Below are 22,275 nucleotides of genomic sequence, written 5' to 3'. Positions count from 1 at the left end.
TGAAATTCCGAAATTGCAGCTGTTCAGCGCTGAGGTTGTCAAGAATGCACACCGCTAGCTAATATCGTCATGCAAAAGGCCTAGCTAATATCGCCATGCGAAAGGCCTAGCTGGACTATCGCGTAGACGTTCAAAACTGAGATGAAGAGCCAAACAACGACAGCGATGATGGATGTCACCCAGTTATTGGACATGTCAACAGTTTCTCCGCTACCATTCTCTGAATCAAGATCCGATGAGATATCGCCATCTTCGGCTCCGTATTTCCTAACACTCATCACAGACTTTTTGCAGGTAAAATAGATTAATGGTGCTGTTAGGAAGGGAAGCAGCAAAGAAAGAACAACTTGTGAAGCATTTAATGCTTTGGAAAGAGCAGTGCGACCGATACTGAGTGAAATTGCGAGACATGGAATTATAGAAATAAGCCGTGTGGCTACGCGTCTCTTCCATGGTTTCAGCTTCCAGTTAATATGACCTTCACTAACAATCTGACCAGCAATAGTACAGACGATACCTGCAGATTGACCGCTCATGAGCAATGCTAACATGAAAATGGTACCTGCTATAGGGGCCAGAGTTTTCGACAAAAGGTGATGAATAGTGTACAAGTCGGCGTCGACGGCCTCTGGGGAACCATATAATGTGGCACCCGAAATAATCAGGATAGATGCGTTGACGAAAAGGGCAAACGTGAAAAGGGTAATGGCCAGCTCTGATATGGAATATTTTAATGCGTAACTTATCGCAGCCATCGTTGGTTTGTAGTTTTGGTATCTCTTGTCCAGCTTTTCTTCTGAATTCTTCTCATCAGAATCTGGAGAGGATTCTGCCTCATCGGTCGTAACAGCGCTATAGTACCCATTTTGTAAATCGTACTCTAGCAATCTGGGCTGTACCAGTCCAGAGCCGAGAAACAAAGAATGCGGCATCACAGTAGCACCGAGAATTGAAGTTGCAATGTAAATACCATTCCCTTGGAACATCTCTTTGGAAGGTGCAAAGCCACGCATCACAACACCGACTGGTATTTTTGGGATGAATGCAAGCTCGACACAGAAGCACACACATACACCCATCACAAGGGCAGCAACAGCGAACTCGAAGAACCTCACAAACCTCATGGAAGAGCAGCCAGGCTTGTACGCGATCATGACAAACAGCACGTCGACCACAGTGATGGCCACGCCAGCCGCCAAAGGCACCTTGATCAAGATATTAAGTGCCACAGCAGAACCAATCACCTCGGCCACATCTGTGGCTATGATGGCTGCTTCTGCAAAAAAGTACAGCGTCCAGTTCATCCAGCGGGGTAGATACTTGCGGCACGCGCGCGACAAATCCAACCCCGTAACCGTGCCCAATTTGATACAGAGTGACTGCAGAAAGATCGCTATGATGTTCGACAGAAGTACCACGAAAAGAAGCGCGAACCGATTTCTGGCACCTGCGTCAACTGCAGTCGAGTAGTTACCTGGGTCCATATACGCAACACTTACCATGAGGCCTGGTCCCACAAATTTCATGTACTTGCTCAGGACGCTCTTAACCTTGTGTCCGAACTTGGACAATATGGGCCGCGACCTTTCTTGGCGTTCTTCGGTGTTCAGCTCTGCTATAACAGCTGCCATGGTGTCTGAAGATGAAGCAATTGTTGGCGTACTGCGAGCTCGCTCCTTGAAGGCCTCACTATTTGTTGGGTCTAAGCTTGGAGGACTCCACTTCTCTGCCTTCGAATCTCTAAACTGTATTCAGAAATCTATTTTCTTGTTATATTAAGCTTCCGCGAGCCCTTTGAATCAAAGAATATAGTCTTTGACCTTTTTTTAGCATTTCAAAAGCCCGTAGTGGGAAGCAGCGCGCGTGTCTACTGAACTGCAAAGTCTCCATCATCGAAGCCTAGAACGGACTGTTCTGGAGGCTCCGCATAATACGCGAAATTCCTCACCGCCTCATCGCCTCAATGCCGGATTATGTAACGCGCAAATAGTGAGTCAATTACGGGTAGAAAGCGTATTAGAGGCGCCAAATATTTCGGCTACGAATACTTAACACTGTGGAATGTTGAATTCACCACTTTTTCAAAGCGCAGATGTGCCACAACGGTCAACCAGAGAGTAAGCAACACGCGAATATGCACTAGAAGTCTTTCCTGTGAAAACTGGTCGCTTCGCCTATAGCATATTATGTTGCATGCTGGCTCCCTCGGCAAAGTGATGATTCACCGGATACCAGCTGGTGGTCAAACTTTTTTTTTTTTAAGATTTGCGGCGTTTTTAGGATCTGCAGGACATACGTTGGCATGCAGATCGCTTGAAGATTCCACCTTCCCTTAGCGAGCAGTCTCGAATAGCGGGCGCGATAGGACTGCTCGGCTCTTTCTAAATTACTGGCGTCAAAACGATGAGGCCATGCTTTCAAAATCAACCGCTCGAAAACTTGTTAGGGCACGAAGCAAGGACAGAGCAGCACGGATCTGTACCGGCACTAATGAGCCAATGCCAACGAGCCCTCTTGCGCAAGTCCTTGGTCAACAACGCATAATTGCTCTTTAGTGCATGGCATCTTCTCATGTATAATACAGGTTAGGTGTCCATAAGATTTCTTTAATTAAACACGCTGTAGTAGCTTGACGGCGGTTTCAGTTGTATAAATCACTTTCAAGGTTCGTGATAAATGAAGTGCTAATATACTTATTGATTACTCGAGCCACCATCAGATCCGGTCTCTTGGCCCAGTTGGTTAAGGCACCGTGCTAATAACGCGGGGATCAGCGGTTCGATCCCGCTAGAGACCATTCTTTTTTTGGAAAACTAATCGAGAAGGACAGACTGTGACATTGGCTTCATGACTCGAAGCTTGTCAGTGTAAGTGCATACCATTCGAAAGATCTATTCTAGTACACAGCTAAATCCTACAAATCTTCAAACCTTTTTATTCCGTGTTCATGTTTTTGCAGGTTTCGTAGCTGCTTAGACGTCAGCTGTTTCTGCTTTGGTTTTTGTTTGGCCTTCGACTTCTTAGAGGCGCCATTATCGCCGCCGTCTGCAGCGGTTCTCTTACGAGAGGGTTTTGAACCTTCTTCTTGGTCGCTTCCACATAAGTCCTTGTCTAGCTCTTTCAATAACTCTTCCTTGCTGAGCCCCACAAGCTCGCCTTCTTCAAATGTGCTTTCATCGGAGTCTTCGTCACTGCCACTACCTTCAGGATCTTCCTCCAATTCAACGTCGGAGCCCGATTCAAGCTCAGAGTTAGAGCTACTATCGTCCGGCCCCATCTCGCTGGCGCTGGAATCGCTATCAATTTCCGCCTGTTGTTCGCGATCGTCATCGTCACTGGCAGAAGATTCCCATATTTTAACCTTGTCCATGCCGCCCGAAACTAAGCGGTACTCTGAGTCTAAGTCTAAGAAGAGAACCTCGTCCAACCCGCTGTGTTTGCGGATCTCGACAACTTTGCTTGTTTTAACATTTACTCTGTAGAGGTGGCCATCAGAACATCCAACCCAAACGCAGCTATCGTCCTGCAAAGTAGAAATCATGCAGTCAAGACTCTCATCCTTCTTCACTTTGATTCTGCTAATTTGGTCAACCAAATCGTTTTTCTTGGGCTTCCATATAGTCAAAATACCCTCGCCCATGCCGCAGATCAAAGTTTCGCCGTCCTGGGGATCCAGAAAAGTTCCGCATAGTATCTCATCTTCTTGGTCCTCACTTAAACGCACTTTGCGCTTCGCGTCCAGGTCATCAGCTGGGATTTGCATGTCGCCCTCGTTGGACTCACGTGCGTCCCAGTACGCCAGCGTGGTCTGCCCCAAAGACACAAACTTGTGAATCGACTTTCCAGTGAAGTGAAAGATGTCGTTAATGGCGTCACCGTTGTGAATCCCGCGAATTGTGTTCTTGAGCTCCAGAGTTTCGCTGTTCAGCACTATCACGTTGCCGCTTTCATCGCCGAGCAGCAAAAAGGGGTGTGTGGCAGATTTGACAATCTTAGTAAACTTTACGCCAGTATCTTGCGAGACTTGCGTCTTTTTGACCACCTTTCCCGTCTGTGAATTGGCCTTCTTTAACACGCAGTCTGCCCCGATAGAGTATACGTGCGTTCCATCTGCGTCAAGGCAAATAGAGCGCACGCTTCCTTTGTGTCTCTTTGTCTTCCACACAAGCTCAAATCCCTCAGTGTTTGAGCTGCCATCCTCCCGGGCTTCAACTACTGTCCAAAATTTTTTGTTTTCGGCAGGCTCACCTTCTTTAGCCTTTGCCGCCGCATGCTCATTCTTCTTCATACGTTTTTGAAGCGCGTCGGGCTCATATCTGTGGCATAATATATGGCCTGTAGAAAGCCCGCTAAAGAGCAAAGCCTGTTCGGGGTGGCAGGCCAACGCAAACAAAGGTTCATTAAATTTTAGTTCCAGGACTGGACTTTTGTTAGAAGCCAGGCTGCTTAGGTCTTGACTATTCTTGACTTTCTTTTTCCCCATCGTCCAATGTTCGCCCAAGTGAGATGTAGTCACAAAGGAAGCACTATTACAGTCATCTCATCTCGTTACCGCTTTCTGTTTGCGCTAGAAATTTTTCAGCGGTAAAGCCAGAGCTTTTAAAATCACGTGAGGATCACACAGATGGTTCTCTTCTGGTCCTCGCTAGGATATCTGTTACGTTGTTCTGCATGTCTGGAAACTCGGCAATGATCTTCTCTGCAAGCTTGTTCCGTAGCTGACCCAGAGCGTTCATTTTGGCCCTTTGGTATTGGTTCGAGCGGCGGATTGCCTCAACAAAATCACGAGTGTACACGTCAGGGTTTCGGCCGTCCTCAATGTACTGGGCTACCTCGATTGGTACATTGAAGTTATTCAGCTGAGATTCGGGGTCATTAGACTGCTTGTTAAGTTGTCTAAGCCTATCGACGTTTCGCTTAAGGTTGGTCATCATGCCTTGAGTGGCCTCTAATGTTCCTGGAAAGTCATACACAGAAACTCCCAGCTCAACAAAGGACTCAATGATCGACCGCAGTTGCTGCTCGGAGAGCGAAAGATCTTCCTGCATCTTATTGACGTCTGCTGGAGGCATCTTTGTGCGTTTTGATGCTTTACTGGATCTTGGTTTAATAGATTTTTAGAAATTAGTGTATAAATTGTTCTTGTCTGGTCAGCTAAGTCGTACACAACAGTGAACCAAGCTAAATAGTTCTCCGAAACGCTATCGAAAGCGACGCATAGTGATAATCCACGATTATACTAATGGTAATAGTGCTCAGGCATTGCCTCGCAAGCTGCCTGTGTCTACCTGTCGACATGTCGGCATATCAAGAAACAGAACAATCTCACGTGAAATCAAGGTGAAAGGCCTGGAAACTATGGCTCGGAGTAGAAGCGTAAAGCATTACACGAGTTGACAAACCTTTCCCGCGCAACCTACCACGATAATGGTCACAGAGCTTTGAACTTCAGCGATGGTTAAGAGTTATCAGCTAAATAACGAGATTGTGGTCACACAAGAACAAGTCGACCACTGGAATGCTGCGCTTGCGCAGATGCAGTCGCCACGCCAAATCTTGGAGTGGGCGCTGGCCACATTTCCACACCTCTTTCAAACCACGGCTTTTGGCCTAACAGGACTTGCAACCATTGACATGCTGTCGAAAATCCAAGACCAGAGCATCACCCCGCTCATATTTATTGATACACTACACCACTTCCCGCAGACGCTTGACTTACTACGCAACATTGAGGACCGCTACTACAAACCCAGAAACCAGACGATAAATGTCTATAAGCCCGAGGGAGCAAATAACGAGTCTGAATTTGCGGCCAAGCACGGGGATTTCTTGTGGGAAAGGGACGAGACCAAGTACGACTTCTTGGTGAAGGTTGAGCCTGCCCATCGCGCATACAAGGAGCTAGGCGTTACCGCAGTTTTCACAGGACGCCGCAAGTCACAGGGGGGGTCTCGCTCAAGTCTCCTTTTCGTCGAGTTAGACGAACTGAATGGGATACTAAAGATAAATCCTCTTGCAAACTGGGATTTCCAGCAGGTCAAAGCCTACATTGACAACCATCAAGTTCCATATAACGAACTACTAGACTTAGGTTACAAATCCATAGGGGACTACCACTCGACTCAACCGGTAGCTGATGGCGAGGACGAAAGAGCTGGAAGGTGGAAGGGAAAGAGCAAAACTGAATGCGGCATCCATGAGACTAGTCGTTTTGCACAGTTCCTAGGCGCCAAAGAATGAATTCTTTAATATGTCTAATTACTCGCGTAAGTTGGTTCCAAAAGCTTTTACTGCCCGTGGCTGCGGTAATTCCTCACAGCGCCTTAGAGAAAAAGCGGCCGTGCGAAGCCGTTATGAACCCGATGGATCGCGGTTCGTTCGCCCAACCTATTATTTATCTATTGTTTTCGTTAATATTGATATATTTGAAGCTAGCGCTCCAAAATTTTATGAACAAATCTTGGAACAGTAGCTGCTTTTGACGACATCTAGCAAACACCTACTCGTGGACTCTTTAAGCTCGGAACCATGGGCAATTTTCGCTTTCCGGTTAAGGTCAAGCTTCCTTCCACATACTTGAATGCGAGAGTCATTAGAGACAACTTCAAGAGACAGCAGGTTGCAGAAAACGAAATTGCAACAAAGGCTCTAAAATACATAGCCAGAAACACAACATTACCACCTAGGACCAGATTGGAGGCCCAATTGAAGTTGAGTGTAATGCCTAACTACACAAGAATGACCCAGGTCAAAAACAGATGCGTTGAAACGGGCCACTCAAGATTTGTGCTCAGCGACTTTAGATTGTGCAGAACCCAGTTTAGAGAGAAGGCCAAAAACGGCGACTTGCCAGGCGTCAAGAAGGGCGTATGGTGATTGGAGTTAGCATTTACATCATGTATATATTTTAACGGACAAGAAATAAACGGACAGGGCCGAGATGCATGCGGGCGTGATTACAGGCGGCAAAAATTATTATACACATGCGGAAGTCACGGTTTTGCCCTGGAGAAAAACCAGGCGAGTGTTAGCCAGGCGAGTATTAGCCAGGCGATAACTGGGCGGAAAGGGCAGAGGGGAGAATAAGTATAGCGATTTTTTGTGTTTTATGCGGTATTGCGCGCCCAGGCTAGCCTAAGCGGCGCGAAAGATTTAGGCGAGACCATTACAACACAACACACTTCTTCTTCTTCTTGCCGGAAGATTTAGTCTTCTTGGTCTTGTTCTGCTTCCCCATGAGAGAAGCTCTAGTCGCAGCCTCGAAAACCTCACGCACTCCGTAGCCGGTCTTAGCAGAGCATTCAATGTACTCAACAGCACCGATCTGCTCCGCGACCTCTTGGGCAGCACCCTGAGATACAGGCTCCTGGCCGTTGGCGCGCAGGTTCTCGATGACCTGAGAGTCGTTTCTCAGATCAACCTTACAGCCCACAAGGATGATAGGCACGCCCTGACAGAAGTGCAGGACCTCGGAAATCCACTTCTCCATCACATTTTCCAGCGAGTCTGGGAGATCAATAGAGAAACAAATCAACACCACGTTCGAGTCGGGGTACGACAACGGTCTCAAACGATCGTAGTCCTCCTGGCCAGCAGTATCCCAAAGCGCCAGCTCCACGCGACGCCCATCGACTTCCACGTCAGCGACATAGTTGTCAAAGACTGTGGGCACATAAACCTGGGGGAACTTGCCCTTGGCGAAAACTATCAACAAACAGGTTTTACCACATGCACCATCCCCAACAATCACAAGTTTCCTTCTGATACTGGCATTATTCATTCCAGCTTGAGACATCTTTAAAAAATTGCGATATGATCAGCCACCGGTCACTTTCAGTCCAATCCGATAAATAGATCCGTTGATCTGACTTCTTTTCGATCGTTGTGTTCCCCCTTCGACAACAATACTATTTTTATATGCTAAAAAAATAACAGAAAAAATAGGTTATAGGCTGAGAATGTAATGATACACGGATCATGGCATAAAGCTGCAACACCCGCTACGCGGGGCTGATCCAGAGCGTTTGCATGGTTAGGCTCTATGAGGACCTTTTCGGCATTTTTATATTCCCAGAAAAAGCGCTTTAGAGGTTCTAGGATTGTTTCAAAATGAACAATGGGTTTTTGTGAAACAGCATCGCGCAGAATGCCCCAGGCCGTAATCAATGCAAGAACGTGCATTGCGGCATTCATCCCAGCGATGCAACGGCTCACTTGACCGAGCAGTCGAATACTGTCGCATTTCATGTTAAAATCGTTGCTCACGAAATGTTTCCAACGCGATGCCAAGATTGAAGGAGGCGCATTAGTTGACCAATCGCTCTCTCCAACGCATTTGACCACTGGTCGGCGTAAATAACATGTGTTCTGCGGACTTTATCGTAGAGTTATACACAAAAAGGATACTTTTGAGATCTTAGAAATGAATGAAAAATGCAGTTGGTAGTAATACAGAGGAAAGGGTGAAATGAATGTGTAGCACGGGCCCTGAAGGCGACGAGGACGATAGGATGTTCCTGCCCTTCTCCCCCGCCATGCAATAGTATTCCGTTGTTATGTTGGTGTTTTGCCTTCCTCCGCGGAGTAATGATCTTTATAAAATAGTAAGGGGAACTTGTCGCCTAAAGAAGAACACACTTTTTCTTCTTCTTCTGCTTGGCGCCGGCTTTACTTTGTTTTAAAGTAGCTTTGCCTGACAAAGCGGCCCTAGTTGCGGCTTCAAAGACGTCGCGAACGCCATACCCGGTTTTGGCCGAGCACTCATAGTAAGACACAGCTCCGATTTTATTCGCGACTTCTTGCGCTTCGGAAGCAGACACCGGTTGCTGCCCAATCGCTCGTAGAGTTTCAACCGTTTGTGCGTTGTCACGCAGGTCAACTTTGCAGCCAACAAGGATGATAGGAACGCCCTGACAGAAATGCAGTACTTCCGCAATCCACTTCTCTTGCACGTTATCCAAAGAATCGGGTAGATCGATCGAGAAACAAATCAATACAACATTTGAATCCGGATATGAGAGCGGCCTCAGGCGGTCGTAGTCCTCCTGGCCAGCAGTATCCCATAGAGCTAGCTCCACGCGACGCCCATCTACCTCCACATCAGCGACGTAGTTTTCAAAAACCGTTGGTACGTAAACTTCAGGGAATTGCCCCTTTGAAAAAACAATCAACAAACATGTTTTACCACACGCACCATCCCCCACGATTACTAACTTCTTTCTGATACCAGATCCTGCTTGAAAAGACATTTTGAGTGTCTTAAAGTTATCGAAATTGGGCTTTTTGATGGAGTTTCAAATGTCTTGTCGGAGCACCTTCGAGAACCGTCCGAATCTACCGGTCTCAAGATCAAAGCCCCGCAAAAAATTTTATGAGCAAGTGGTTGTCCCTTACTCGTAGCTCGGAAAACCGAATCGCGCGCGGCCTTTGAACTGTCAAGTTAGGAGCTCACGCTTCAAACACCTTTCGAATTGGTTTGTTGATATTTCTCCGGATGATATCTAATCCCTTCGAACATCAAAATTTTTGCTTGTTTTTGAAACACAGTGACAGCGCATCATGTGATCAAGCGCGCAATGTAAACAGTCCCTCCACGCAAACCTCTCAGCTCGCAAACACTGACTTCGTCCGCTTTTGAGCAGTTCAGTTGCACGGGTATAGTTCGGAGAGTGCCCTAAACTATTGATCACACTGGCCGTGCTTTCGCAGTTATCAGAACATTTTTCATACTCCACTTACTTTGTGACTGGCGATAACTCCGTAGCAGATATTCGCCAACAACCGGACTGTGACGAAGCATGAGAAAAGCAGATACTTTCCGGTTGGCCGATAATTCCTTGGATCTCGTGCTCTTTCTCAACACCTTGGAATAAACGGATGACACCATCCTCTTGAAGGACGCACAACTCGTTATTCTTCTGTGAGTATTGAACATCGCGAATGGACTCTTTAAATGTTATCGTGTTATAGCACTCAAGGCGTGCACCTACAACTCGGTAAAAAAATATTTGACTGACGAGAGCACCTTTCTTGTCAGTGATGTCACCGTAAACAGCCACGCACATGTCATTGATGATATTGACCTTCAAGCGACCTTTGACGCCATGAAGATTGATCATGTTAAGAGCTCGCCAGTCGCCGTCCAAAATCCTGCATTCGCCATAGAGCTCGTCATTCTCCGTCGCTGCAACTAGCAAATCGTTAGTAGCATCAAAACAGCAAATTCCATGCGGAAGCGTTTCGCTTTTACGCACAAAATCAAAGCCGTCAGGTTTAAGTTGTAACAGCTGAACGGCCTTGCCACAAGAAATCCAGAACTTGTTTGCAGCCGATGCTCTCATCTGCACATGGCCTATATCATCTGCATCTACCGCCTTATAACTGACTTCTCGAACAACAAGTTTACCAGGAGACGGCGAAATCTCAATGAGTTTTAATGCAAATTTAGAATCAGATGCTGGTATAGTACCAGCAATTACCAGGAAAATTGCGCGCGAGTCTCCGGGAAGCGTAATTATATCAAACACTGTCACAAAGTCAGTCATGCATTTCGAATCGAGGGACATCAATTTTCCGTTCTCTAACTTCGCACAGTCGAGACATTTCTTTCTCAAATTGGCTATTAGCATACGGTTGATTTTTCTTGAGTAGAAATACTTCTTCCCTTTGATCCTAGTAGCCTTAACCACGATCTGAGTAGGCGTATTTGTAAAACAGTCAGCTTCTAAAATTTCCAACCCGTCACTAAAAAGAACAAAGTAAAGGCCTCTAACGCACTGAACGTCCAGGATAATGGAGTTCCTTCTGCCATCAACAAGAGGAATATTTGTTGCGCTTTGCTTTCTCAAGTCAAGAAGCAGCATATTTTGGGGCGCAAAAACAAGGCATAATTCAGTATTCAAAAAGCGAATCTCCAATGGCCCTTTGTGCATGATTTCTATATTCATCCTGCTCAGGTGCCAGTCTCCTATCGGGGGTGTGTGGGAGCAGTAGTACATCTCGCCTTCAAGATTGCAAAACATAGAACCTTCAAAACATGAGTTTCCAAATACAATACGGTGATCTGTAAACCATCTGACGGGCTCGATCCCATCTGAAATCGCGCTACAATCAAAGTAGAAAACAGTACCATCGCAAACCACGGTGACCCATGCCCTCATGGAAGATGCCCTTATAAACGAAACGGCAGTGATTACCGAACGTTCATTCTCCATTGGGCAGGTAAATTCAAAGAAATTTTCAGAACTCGCAGATTCAATGTCAGGGCAGAACAGCATTTTTCCTGTCTCTGAATTCCATGCAATCAGCATTTTACCATTATTCAAAGCTCCAGTAAGGGGCCATGATGTAAAGTGTTCATAGCGGCCAGTTTCTTCTAGGTCGTCGACATAGATTGTTCGTGGCGTTACCTGAATAATGTTCTCCTCAGTGAAGAAGAATAAAACTGTGTCGCGCTTTTCATCTCTAAGAACACCATCGAGTTCTCTCGACCTTGACACTTTATGACCAGGATCCCATTCGAGCAAAATAAGGTTCGAAGAGCCTGCAGGGGTCTTCTCAATCATAAAGAATCGCAAGACATCTGCGGATGCGTCCTGGTCTAAAAAGTGCTTTTTCCATTTTTCTGGCAAAGTGCTACAATCAATAATGCATAATTTGTTGAGTGTTTTGAAAGACCTCAGAGTTAACAATCTGGAACAGCTCAAGTTCGGTTCACCCACGGTAATTCGGGACACTGTTGCTTGGGAAAGTAGTAAAAGACAATCTTGTTTCGTCGTATAAATTTGAGAAGGCGCAACATAAAGCAAAGAATCGCCGGCAATGTGACCGGCATATAGAGTACGCCTGCTTACAATATTTTGTAAGGCTGGTATCTTGTAATCTTTGACTAATTCCTCTATTGTTGTAAGATCCAGCAAGATCTCAAACAAGCGCCCAAAACTTGATATTATGACAGCGTAAAAGTTCCCCGGCTTACAACTATTCAGCGCTAGAAAAGCGTTGCACAGGCCTTTGAATCTAGTCAATGCTAAAAATTTTGTGTTGTCTTTATCATCTATCAGACAGCAACAAAGCGCGCCATTTGAGGTTGCAAGAACGGTGCAGTGCACAAAGTCATTCAATTCTGGCCGAATACTCTTGAGCATTGAAAGCAGGTCGGGGTCATCAAAACATTTTCGAACTTCATCGCCTAAACGAGATCTCTGGAAACAAGGAATTGGTAACTCGCCCGAGATAATTTGATTTGCTGTGACAAGTCCGATTTCTTTGTTGGTAAAGATGAGGCACCGAGTATCGCCAAGGCAGATGATACTTGTAATTGGGTCGCTCTTTAGCAAACTTAGAGGGTGCACCTCTTTCCTCTCCTCGTGAACATTTCCCCACTGAGCAACGCACAAAGTAATTCTATCTGAAAGAGAAAGTGCCAAAAATGCCATCAGATGGTCTGGTCTGTAGCCATTGTGAAGGAATGTCGACCCTGTTATGATGCTATTTTCAAAGGTCAAGTTACTGATCAGCTCAAAGCGATAGTTGCTAGTGAACTTGAAAAACTGAAGATTATAATCTGTAGTCACAAGAAACTCCCCAAAACAGGGGTGAACATTTAGCGCGCGAGGTGTATCCACAAAATCCGCTGAGTGCCACCATTGCAAAACAAACGGCCTAAAATCAGCATCAAACGCCACAGTATATAAAGTGCCTTTCTCTGTTAAAATAATCAGCACATCTTCATGAAAACCTGGCTGACGTACTATTTCGCAGGCAATAATCTCAAAAGGACATGCATATGCATCGCTACTGTCCACCAACTTCATGGCGTTTCGGCTTACGACCAAGAACTTCTTGGAAATCTGGAGCGTTTCTTGAGGAAGAGCTATTCTCGATACCCGTTCGCTAGCTTGACCAGCCAAAAACTCCAAATCTGAATCATCAAGAGATTCTGGATCTGCTGGTGGACCAAGCCCAAAGTGCTCATGCAGCTTCACTAAGGGAGCAAAACTTTTGAGTTCTTCATCGCGAACGCCAACCAGTTGTTTGAATTTGTCTTCCTCGAGCGATATTCTGATGTTACCGCAAAATATCGGCAGTTGGGAATGCAACTCTGCACTTTCTTTAAACCACTTTTCTTCATTGCCGGGCTTGTTGAGCTTTGATCCATAGCTCGAGACATCAAACCAATGGCAGTTCTCTGTCTCTTCTTTCGAGGCAAAAGTCCCTATCTGGGGGTCAAGAACCATAGCATATTCTTTGGGTTTTTAAGTTTTGAGCGGCTGCACTAATTTTTTAAATACTTCTGTAAGCTGTAAATTTTGGCAAGGGAGAATTACCGTAAATTCAAGAAAAAATGTGGTAATTAGGCTGTTAAACATAAGAGGTCCTTAATTGCAAATGTGCCCATTTCTTGTTTTTCTTAAAAGTCCTTGGCCCTTCCCTTTTTCAAAATCATAAAATGCTTTTTTACACTCGCAACTTCAGTATATGATATTCAATCTGGATTTTCTTACTCTCGCAATCTGCGTATGTACCTTTATATGATGGAGGCGGGCTTCAGCTCGAGTATCATGAGTAAGGTCAATTCCATGTTTTATTATATAATACACAGTTCAGTTATTTGCAGCAGATGTGGTTGAGCTCAAATACGTTACAGATGTTAGGATTCGCACAGATGCTTCAAGAGAAAAAAAGATCTTATAAGTCCTTGACACACGGAACATCTGACCTCGTGATTGGAACATTAGCCAGTCACTTTCAAAAAATGGCCACCATTTAGCATAATTGTTGAGTTTTGATCCTCGTTCACTGAACCGCCGTTCCGGGGTAACACACATCGTCTCAATCTAAGCTGTGACTTTTTTCTATTGGAACTTGCTCTTTTTCCCTGTTGTGTTTTTCACCCTGAACGGTGCTGCTGCGCTTTTTATTTTGGCTGGTGTTATGGTTTTGCAGCCAATCAAGTTCCTTGCCTGAAGAAGCCCTATCCTTGATGGCAGTTTGTTCTTGTTGGTTTTGTTCTATCTCTTGTGTCCGCGCATGGTGTTTCTTATTTTCATGAACGCTCAGGCCAGAGACTTGGCCTATTTTCAGCGATTTTTGGTCGTGTTTGCTGGCCTCTTCCTCTATGTTCGAAAAGCTTTGAGGCTCTTCAGACGCATCTTGCCCTTTAGCAGGTGGTTTTTCAATCGCTTTCTCTTGATGGACATAGCCTTCATGTGCATTTTTTTCAGGCACAGCGTAACCTTGGTCATTACTTTGATTTTCCGAGGGAGACTGGGTCGAGCTTTGATGCTCCGAAACAGTCTTCTTTTGAGGACCCTTGACTTTCAGATCATCAACATTCGTAAAAGTGCGGTAACTCGAAAGCTGTTGCAGCTGAGGGCCAGGAGAATCGACTCGAACATTGTGCTTTTTCAGCTTGTTGCCTAGGAATTTCCCAGCATGCTTAAGAAGCGACTTGAGAATAACTTGCTTAAGAACCATGACTAAATCCACCATCCTCATGGTTTGATTAATGATCGTAAGATGCGGGAAAAGGAACCCAAAGTGTGTAACATTGATGAGCCTTTTGGCGCCATGGCCACGATAGCTAATAGTGAGAACAAAACTGTTAACCACCATCCTGTCAATGACCATATAATCTGATGATCTTTTGAACATTTCGTTAACATCCTGTGGGTCTGGTTGAGATGATTGTGGGTCGTCATTAATTTCCCCAATGGTCAAGCTTTGTTGTCCTGACATACTGCTCGTGACATCATCATCTGATTCTTTCGCTGAGGCCTGTTTTTGAGGGCCATCGATGTACTGCTCGATTTCACTAGGGAAAACCCATTTAACTATTTTTGAAAGGGTTTCCTGCTCCACGTTGATATCTAACCCTTGGAACGCCGAGATGGCGTTTTTGATAACCTTCATACCACCAACTGGTCTTTCTATTTCCCATTCGAGTTCAATCATGGGCTTCTTTGACAGCCCGTGATCAAGTTCTCCTTTTCTTCCTTCTGAGGGGCTCATTAAGCTATGAAACAAGACATCTCGATCGAGATTGAATATTTGCGCAATCCCAATCACCACTCTATTGCTGTTATAACCATAGGACGACTGAATACGCTGGAAAAATGACTTGGCTAACGCAACATCTAAGAATGGACCGCCATCTTCATGCAACATATGTAGAATTATCTCCTTGGCTTCAAGGTCCCATAACATTCTCTGATCGTTAGCCGCTTGTTCTTGACTTCCTGTATTCAAAACCTTCATCAAAATGTACAACCCAATTAATGATTCGTTTTTGTTTTTGCGAATTGTTTTCAGGTCATCGATTCCGTCAGCTTCCAGGATAGGGCGCCTAAATGTCAGCTCCTTTTCAATTAAATTCAGAGCTACTACCTTTTGCTGCAAGTCCATGGCAACCTTTTTCAAATGTGCAATGTTAGTCGAATCATAGCTCAACATAAGCTTTTCCACTTCCTTTCTCAGATGGGCGCTCTTTGGCTCAACATAAATAAGTAGATGAGTGACAACGTCATAAAGAGCCAAATATTGCCTTGAATTGGAGCTGATAATGGTTCTTGGAAGCTGGCAAATCATGCGATTCTCTAGCTTTGTGTCTCCTGAACTAGAAATATTCGCGAAAGAAAATACCCTGTCGAACCTAAAAATACCGGAGAGATCCCTGATCAGTGCGTCATTAACTAAGGCCTTAGAATCAAAGCACAGCTCAACACCCAACCACGGCTGCCAATTATCACCTTTGAGTTGGTCATATCCCTCTGAACTAAAGAAAACGTCGTGGTAATTTTCGAAATTGTCCTTATGAAATACAAAGACGTTTGCCTTTAGCAGAGCTACACTGTAGCGGTTCATGAACACATCAGAATTGTTCTCGTTTTCAGTAGTGTTCGTGTCAAAACCTATGGTCTTGAGTTTTATGCTGGGTGCTGTAATCATCGTGCATACTTCGGATTTCCTGGTTGTTGTCAGCTGGATTTGAGGAGCAATAAACTGTACTACATGATTGTCATGTGTGATGTAATCGAAACCAGCATTTAAAGTCCTTAGTCCCTCCTCAAAAACCGAGAGGATGTCTTCATTAGCATCCAAGCTCCTGACTGACTCATTCATTAAGCTTGGCGTTTTTTCATGTTTAGACGTTTCATTTGTCGACAACTTCTTGATGTTTTCATCTGCGTTGTCTCTGAGGAAATCTTCGAGCTTCTGGACAGCTTTATGGTTTGTAATGTAAGCAAACTCCCTATTCAAATCGATCAGGTGAACGTAACTGTAAACAGTATCCCTGACCGTTTCGTTCCATTTCAAAAACATACAGAATATGAAAAAGCGATGTTCAAAAGTTTTTGAAAATGACTTCTTTGTTAGCCACTCACATTCTGCATAATCGTTGTCTTTTTCATTACTAGTGTTTGATGCTGAAACGTCACCTTGTTCAGTCACATCGTAATCTTCAAACTCCTCAAAATCGGTCAAAAGCTTGGAAACCTGAGAAATCGCCTCCTTTATCTTCCCTAACTTAAGACTCAAGTCCCTTTTGTTTTTACCACTCTCAGTGGAAATTTCATTAATTTGATTTTCGACCTCTTTACGTTTAGCCTCCAAAGCTTTGAGCCTGTTATCAATCAGGTATACTGGCGATCGCACATTATCGTGTAATGAGCAGTCATGATAGTTAGAGTTCTGAAAAGGCTCAATTTTCTCACAGGTCTCGAAATCAACTTGATACTTATCACCATAGCTGGCGTGCTTTCTGTAAACAAATTTGGGAGAGTACACCAACGAGTCAATAGATACTGAAGGTATGCGGTCCTCCAAGCTATCGCAGTGAACCTCCTTAAAATCAGCAACATCAAACCAAGTCATATCATCATCGGAGATCTCAAATAATGAGCTTTCCCTATCTACCGAAGAACTTTCCTTGAATTGGGCCCTGACTGTTCTTACGTCTATTTCAAACGTTGATACATCGCCACCGTTGAAAGCTAACTTCGAATTCTTTTTTGTTGTCTCTAAAACAGGTTTGTACTCATGCATCACCTCTCTTCTTTGATGCAGGTCCATCACAAAATGTTCCGTCTTGGCCTTTAAACCCACAAAATCAGTCGACTGGCCGTCTTTCTTCCTTGCATCACTGTTTAAGTCGAAAACATTATGAATATGACTAATAAAAAGCGGAGCAACATCTGCATGATAGGATATGGTATAAAGATGGAGACCAAACTTAGGACTCATGCTATCCATGCCAAACAAGGGCCCGCGCCGGACGGGTAAAATTCCTGAGAAACTTTTCCACCAGCCAAAAAAAGTCTTGAAGCCGCCTGGAGTAAGCTGCAAAACGTTGTAAGCATTCTCGTTGCTTGAAAGAAGGGTAAATGACAGGTGAATGAAATCGCTTCGGAAGCCACCGAATGAGTCATGCTTGGAAAGTTCCTTGACGAAAACAGGGTTACACAAACGCGTTTCCCAATGGGGTTTGGATTCCAGCGTTCTACAATCACGTCCGTTTTTCATTCTCTCAAATACAATGCCCACATTAAGAGTAATTCCGCCAGTTAGCCTTATAGCTGTTTTTTCAAAGAATGAATCGCGCATTACTTTCATATCTTGAGATAAACTGTTCGCGTCTGGAAGATCGATAAGATGGTAAAAAAAAGCGTGTTGTTGAAGATTTGTGTTATCGTAGCTTGGAAAGAAAAAGAAGTTCTTACTACTGCTGGACCATGAGAATAATGGCTTTGCAAAGTAGTTTGGAATTGAAAAGAAGATCTCATCTGAAGCCAAAGAGACAAATTTTTTCGAGTCATCGCTCTTGTTGCAACCAACTGCGACTTTTCCTTTGAGCCCGACAATGAATCCAGCAGACTCACCTCCCATCATGTAAGGACTTTTGCCACCTTTTAAAGCAACGTTCAACTGCCCGCCGCGATTCCATTTAACTGCAACCCTTGCGTGGAAAGTTTCACGAATTTTATCCCAAAATCCTAATTTAGGCGAAGGATCGATGGGTGGTTTTGAAAAGTTCTCAAAGCATTGCATGACTTGCTGTATGGCAGGTGAATATGACCCATTCCAAGTTACCATTGTTGTTTCTTCGGAATTGAGCTCAAATTCTAAGCTTGTATATGTCTTAATAGCCGTTAAAGTTCTTGGAACAAGGATGGAGTATAGTTCGTCATCGTTTTCGAGTGTCGCGGATGGCACTAGGGGAACAAAGAGAGTCCGCAATTCCTTTTCAGACCAAAGTTTATCTTCTGAAATTATGATATCACCATGAATGTGGATTGGGACAAAATCGGCATCAGACTGCGAGTCGGTAAAGTCCGGTATATGAACGAAAGGAAGCGGGTAATCTTTCAAATGGCTTCTAATTTCCCCAAATTCAGCATTAAGGTGCATAGGAACCATGATTGAGTACTTTGTCTCTCTCGGAACACCCTTTCCAACATCATTGATAAAATCAGGCACCTTTTCAATGCCAAATGAGGGCTGCGATATTGTAACATTGATTCGTTCAATGATCATATTCATTAAAGGCGGCGAAGATAAAAATGCAACTATCTTTTTATTGGCACCCGGAGGGAAGCAATTGGGGTTAATCTTACCCCATAAATATTCAAAGTTCTTGCTGAAGTCAATCCGTTCCTTCATTTTGAACGATTGTATCCTTCTAATCCATGACAATGATATTTGTTTTTGTAGAGCATAAAATTCCTTTGCTCTTGTTTCTGCATTTTCGAGGAACTGGTGGTACTCTTTATAACGATCTGATTCCTGCGTCGCCCATTCGACGCCCTGGCGTGGTAACATGGATTCGCTGTTGTTTCTAGAAGGAGCTTTGTCTTCTGGAGCGTGATCTTGATCACTTTTTTCTTTCAAGTTGACTAAAGTTGTTTCACGTCTTTCAAGCCCTTTTTGTCTTGTTGACAGTTCCTTAGCGATGCTTCTTTCAAACAGATTGTACTTTTCAATACGAGAACGTTGCTCCTCAAGGCCAACCTGGAAAATCATTCCCAGTTGGGACTCAAAAGCGTCATCCTCAACACTAAAAATCCACCGGTAAGATTTAAGCGTAATTACTGGGAAAAGAACCGGATTTGAAACGTGCGGGTGAATCACAGAGTCCCTTTCTGATGTTTTCAAAGAGTGAACCATTTGTTTTATACTCTTAGCAGTTGTTGTTATGTTATCGATTATTCGGCACATCGCAAATCCATGAGGGATATTGAAATGCCACATCTCATTTGATAGGACCACTGAGGGCTTCGGTGTGCCTTCTGGAGGCTTTTGTATCTGCTCAAAGATGTGATATATATCACCTTCAATTTTAAAGTTTACGACAGTTGCCATCCTTACCCATGTGTTGGTTATCTGGGGGGACTCAACGCAAAATCTCAAAAAGTGACCCTGAAGAGAGATTTCAGATATGTTCGCCCAGCCGAGGCTCGTTTGGAACATTTCGAGCCTTGTTTTTACGCCATTAGGTAAAATTATTACCATGTTAAGAGCTTTTGCGTTAAAATCGACCTGGAAAACGTCCAAAGTGTCCGTTTTAATTAAGCGTGATAGGGGAGATTTTTGGCTTGGCTTGCGAAGATCTAATGCTAGGTGCTTTTTGGCCTTCGAGTCTCTGCCATGCTTATTAACATCAGACGCGAAGGTCTGTCGAAAGGTGTGAATTGCTGAAAAAACCAAAAATAGCGTCATCAGAGAAAACATCATTTCGCATTCACTGAAACCAAAACGTGTGAGGATTTTATTCGAACCAACCTCTCCTTTCTCATCCAAGGGTCCGCTAGGATAGACAGACGCTTCGAACTCAGGAAGTTTGCATATTGTCTTTGCACAAAGCGCCTGCCGTTTCGTTCTTTTTTCGGAGTATAATGTTGTGACCATATCCTGGAAAACGCAGCGAAAAAGCCATACACAATCCTTGCTGCTCGAAAAACTCGAATTACTATCTTCAAGCCCAAGTTCATCATAGGAAAACATTTTCGCCGATTCTGCCAGTGTAGAATCGTCAGAGCCTCCGACATCATTCATGGAAGGCGCTGCACTATTGCTGCTGCTCAGGTAAAAGCTGACTTTCTCAACGCTATGAGACATCTTTCTCAACTCTCCATTGACCAAGTCCTCGGGGCTTTGAGGTCGCAAATCAGTGAGGACATCTTTTGACATGAAGACTGAGCGGGCCCCGACAGTAATTGAGACGCCACAAACGCATCCTCGAATCCCATCAAAGAATGAAGGTAGAGGTTTGAACAACAGAGACGTAGGACAATCATCAGTTTCATTGCACTGAAAATCTAGCTTGGAGCCTTTCTGCGCTGCTGCCTCAAGCATCTCAGAGAACTTGCAATACAAATCATCGAAGTATTCATCCTCAACCAACAACATTTTAGAGTTCGTCTTTCTGAATATTTTGTTCAATGCCATTAAAGTCGATAGCTCGGACAAATCCAAATTGAATACATCAACATTAATAGTACATCCTACTAGTGGAATTGGGATTAGTTGAGAAAAACTCAACATTGAAACACTGTCGATGGCCAAGATTTGGTGCTCAAATTTTCGAACTTTATCTTGATAAGTAAAGTTATAATCAGTCATTTCGACGGAGTTCCGTAGTTTATAGAAAACCTCCTCTTTTTTTTGCTCTCCTCCTAAAGCATACTTTGTTGATCTTGTTTGGATTGATAAAATTGAGCACTTCTGAACCAAAAGCTCACAATCGTCGCTTATAAGAATCATTGGGTCCTCAATGGTAACCTTTGATTCAATCATGGGTAAGATATGCTGAAAATACGATGCCACAGCCTGCTTCCTCTTCAACGTCTGCTCGTATCTGCTCTCCACCACCGGGACAGTGATATCATCGGATAACAACGATTGAAATACCTTCAAGTTATCCTTAAATGCTTTCATGAAAGAAAGTTGAGAAATCTCGAAATCGACAACTGGGGACGACACATGACCAACGAGTTTCAGTACTGTGTTGAGGGGGTTGCCATCTTCTTCGAGTGACCTTAGGGATAGTAAATTAGTGTCTCCATAGAGCGAAACGCTAGGAATCTCACAAAAGTTGTATGGCTTGGAGCTTAGCGCTTTATCATCCTCGACCCGTGATGAGCTGAAAGCGATAGAAGATATAGTGCTTTTGAGGCTCAAAGGGCTATCGCCAGGAGAAAAAAGTAATTTAAAGCCCGGCGAACCAACCTTAAGCCTATTAATCGATAATGTCACGTTTGAAGCATCGACCTTAAACTTGAGATGATCAGCAGTTTTTCGAAGCTCAGGGTGTCTTGTGAAAGGGATGTCAGCTAGGCACACAGTGTCAAGCGCAACATAAAACCTATCGAACATTGTGACAAAATCACTCGCTTTGAGCAATAGCGACTTGATGTACTCAATTGACTCGCCAGTCGTAACGGGTTGCATGTTTGTCTGAAAATGATCTTTGTGTGACTCGTTAGCTGGAGCTTCACTGCGCTCAGCTGCCTTTTGCTGATAAGCTGACTCGATGCTTTTCGTGAGTTGATCATAAGAAATTGACACGTCTCTCAACTTGATATCAATTGACATGTCTTCCAAAGGAAGAATGGGATGCTGAAAATTAATTCTACCTGAGAATTCCAAAAGCGTCCCGTCACATTTCATGATATCTGTTTTTGTCACATCCTTCATATAAATTGAAACCCTCATATGTTCGCGATTACCCACTAGCTTTGCAGTTAAGAGCTCGACATAAACCCCGTTAATCTCGATCTTTTCTAAAACAAAGTTGTATTCTTTGAAAAGATTGAGAAATCTTATGATGAGCCATTGTGCCCAGCGCGGTACGCTAAAGTAATTTTTAGGGCTAGGCTTATTACTTTTGGCAGACTCTTTGACCTGCCTTTTGTAGGGCAAGTTAAGTTGAAGCCCGTGGACAACTATTCCATGGTTCCATAAAGAGTAATACACAAACCTGATTCTCAATATTTCACGGAACCGCAGCGAGCGAACTCGTAATCTTAAAGGGTCTATTATTCCTACGGATATTCCAAGAAGCTTGAAAAGAATCCATTGGAACACTGCCCATCCCACCGCTGCTTCCACAAACACCAGAATAATGTACTTGTGCTTTAGAGCAAAATCTGTTGTCTGTTCCCAGCTCATCGCGCTATTATCCTGAGCAACCAGTCCCGCCGATGTAGTCTCAAGATGTGAGTGTCTGTTCACACTGAAATAGCCTGTTGGAGCGCAGCTCTAACAATCGTCGCGGAA

The 22,275-nt window shown here is 44.1% G+C and overlaps 9 protein-coding genes and 1 non-coding gene across 10 annotated transcripts; 3 read left to right on the top strand and 7 right to left on the bottom strand.

Moving 5' to 3' along the window:
- Positions 1 to 80: 80 nt before the first annotated feature.
- Positions 81 to 1,631, bottom strand: SMF1 (divalent metal ion transporter SMF1; the record flags this gene model as incomplete). The annotated part of the gene is made up of 1 exon (XM_002554954.1): positions 81 to 1,631. The coding sequence occupies one exon, from the start codon at positions 1,629 to 1,631 to the stop codon at positions 81 to 83; it is 1,551 nt and encodes a 516-aa protein (XP_002555000.1).
- Positions 1,632 to 2,723: 1,092 nt separating this feature from the next.
- Positions 2,724 to 2,797, top strand: KLTH0F18722r. The gene has a single exon. It is a non-coding gene; the product is annotated as a tRNA-Ile (tRNA).
- A 117-nt stretch (positions 2,798 to 2,914) lies between these two features.
- Positions 2,915 to 4,483, bottom strand: JIP5 (Jip5p; the record flags this gene model as incomplete). Its single annotated transcript, XM_002554953.1, has 1 exon — positions 2,915 to 4,483. One exon carries the CDS (start codon positions 4,481 to 4,483, stop codon positions 2,915 to 2,917), a length of 1,569 nt encoding a protein of 522 aa, XP_002554999.1.
- A 133-nt stretch (positions 4,484 to 4,616) lies between these two features.
- On the bottom strand, positions 4,617 to 5,072 carry NUT2 (mediator complex subunit NUT2; the record flags this gene model as incomplete). The annotated part of the gene is made up of 1 exon (XM_002554952.1): positions 4,617 to 5,072. The coding sequence occupies one exon, from the start codon at positions 5,070 to 5,072 to the stop codon at positions 4,617 to 4,619; it is 456 nt and encodes a 151-aa protein (XP_002554998.1).
- A 382-nt stretch (positions 5,073 to 5,454) lies between these two features.
- MET16 (phosphoadenylyl-sulfate reductase (thioredoxin)) lies at positions 5,455 to 6,240 on the top strand (the record flags this gene model as incomplete). The annotated part of the gene is made up of 1 exon (XM_002554951.1): positions 5,455 to 6,240. The coding sequence occupies one exon, from the start codon at positions 5,455 to 5,457 to the stop codon at positions 6,238 to 6,240; it is 786 nt and encodes a 261-aa protein (XP_002554997.1).
- A 288-nt stretch (positions 6,241 to 6,528) lies between these two features.
- MRP2 (mitochondrial 37S ribosomal protein uS14m) lies at positions 6,529 to 6,876 on the top strand (the record flags this gene model as incomplete). The annotated part of the gene is made up of 1 exon (XM_002554950.1): positions 6,529 to 6,876. The coding sequence occupies one exon, from the start codon at positions 6,529 to 6,531 to the stop codon at positions 6,874 to 6,876; it is 348 nt and encodes a 115-aa protein (XP_002554996.1).
- Positions 6,877 to 7,165: 289 nt separating this feature from the next.
- On the bottom strand, positions 7,166 to 7,795 carry KLTH0F18612g (Rho family protein; the record flags this gene model as incomplete). Its single annotated transcript, XM_002554949.1, has 1 exon — positions 7,166 to 7,795. One exon carries the CDS (start codon positions 7,793 to 7,795, stop codon positions 7,166 to 7,168), a length of 630 nt encoding a protein of 209 aa, XP_002554995.1.
- An 826-nt stretch (positions 7,796 to 8,621) lies between these two features.
- Positions 8,622 to 9,248, bottom strand: KLTH0F18590g (Rho family protein; the record flags this gene model as incomplete). The annotated part of the gene is made up of 1 exon (XM_002554948.1): positions 8,622 to 9,248. The coding sequence occupies one exon, from the start codon at positions 9,246 to 9,248 to the stop codon at positions 8,622 to 8,624; it is 627 nt and encodes a 208-aa protein (XP_002554994.1).
- Positions 9,249 to 9,734: 486 nt separating this feature from the next.
- Positions 9,735 to 13,238, bottom strand: MMS1 (Mms1p; the record flags this gene model as incomplete). The annotated part of the gene is made up of 1 exon (XM_002554947.1): positions 9,735 to 13,238. One exon carries the CDS (start codon positions 13,236 to 13,238, stop codon positions 9,735 to 9,737), a length of 3,504 nt encoding a protein of 1,167 aa, XP_002554993.1.
- A 595-nt stretch (positions 13,239 to 13,833) lies between these two features.
- Positions 13,834 to 22,167, bottom strand: FMP27 (Fmp27p; the record flags this gene model as incomplete). Its single annotated transcript, XM_002554946.1, has 1 exon — positions 13,834 to 22,167. The coding sequence occupies one exon, from the start codon at positions 22,165 to 22,167 to the stop codon at positions 13,834 to 13,836; it is 8,334 nt and encodes a 2,777-aa protein (XP_002554992.1).
- Between the last annotated feature and the right edge of the window lie 108 nt (positions 22,168 to 22,275).

This window comes from Lachancea thermotolerans (genome assembly GCF_000142805.1).
Source record: "Lachancea thermotolerans CBS 6340 chromosome F complete sequence".
NCBI classification, from domain to species: domain Eukaryota; kingdom Fungi; phylum Ascomycota; class Saccharomycetes; order Saccharomycetales; family Saccharomycetaceae; genus Lachancea; species Lachancea thermotolerans.
Note: the sequence above shows the minus strand (reverse complement) of the source record. Positions and strands in the feature narration are given on the sequence as shown.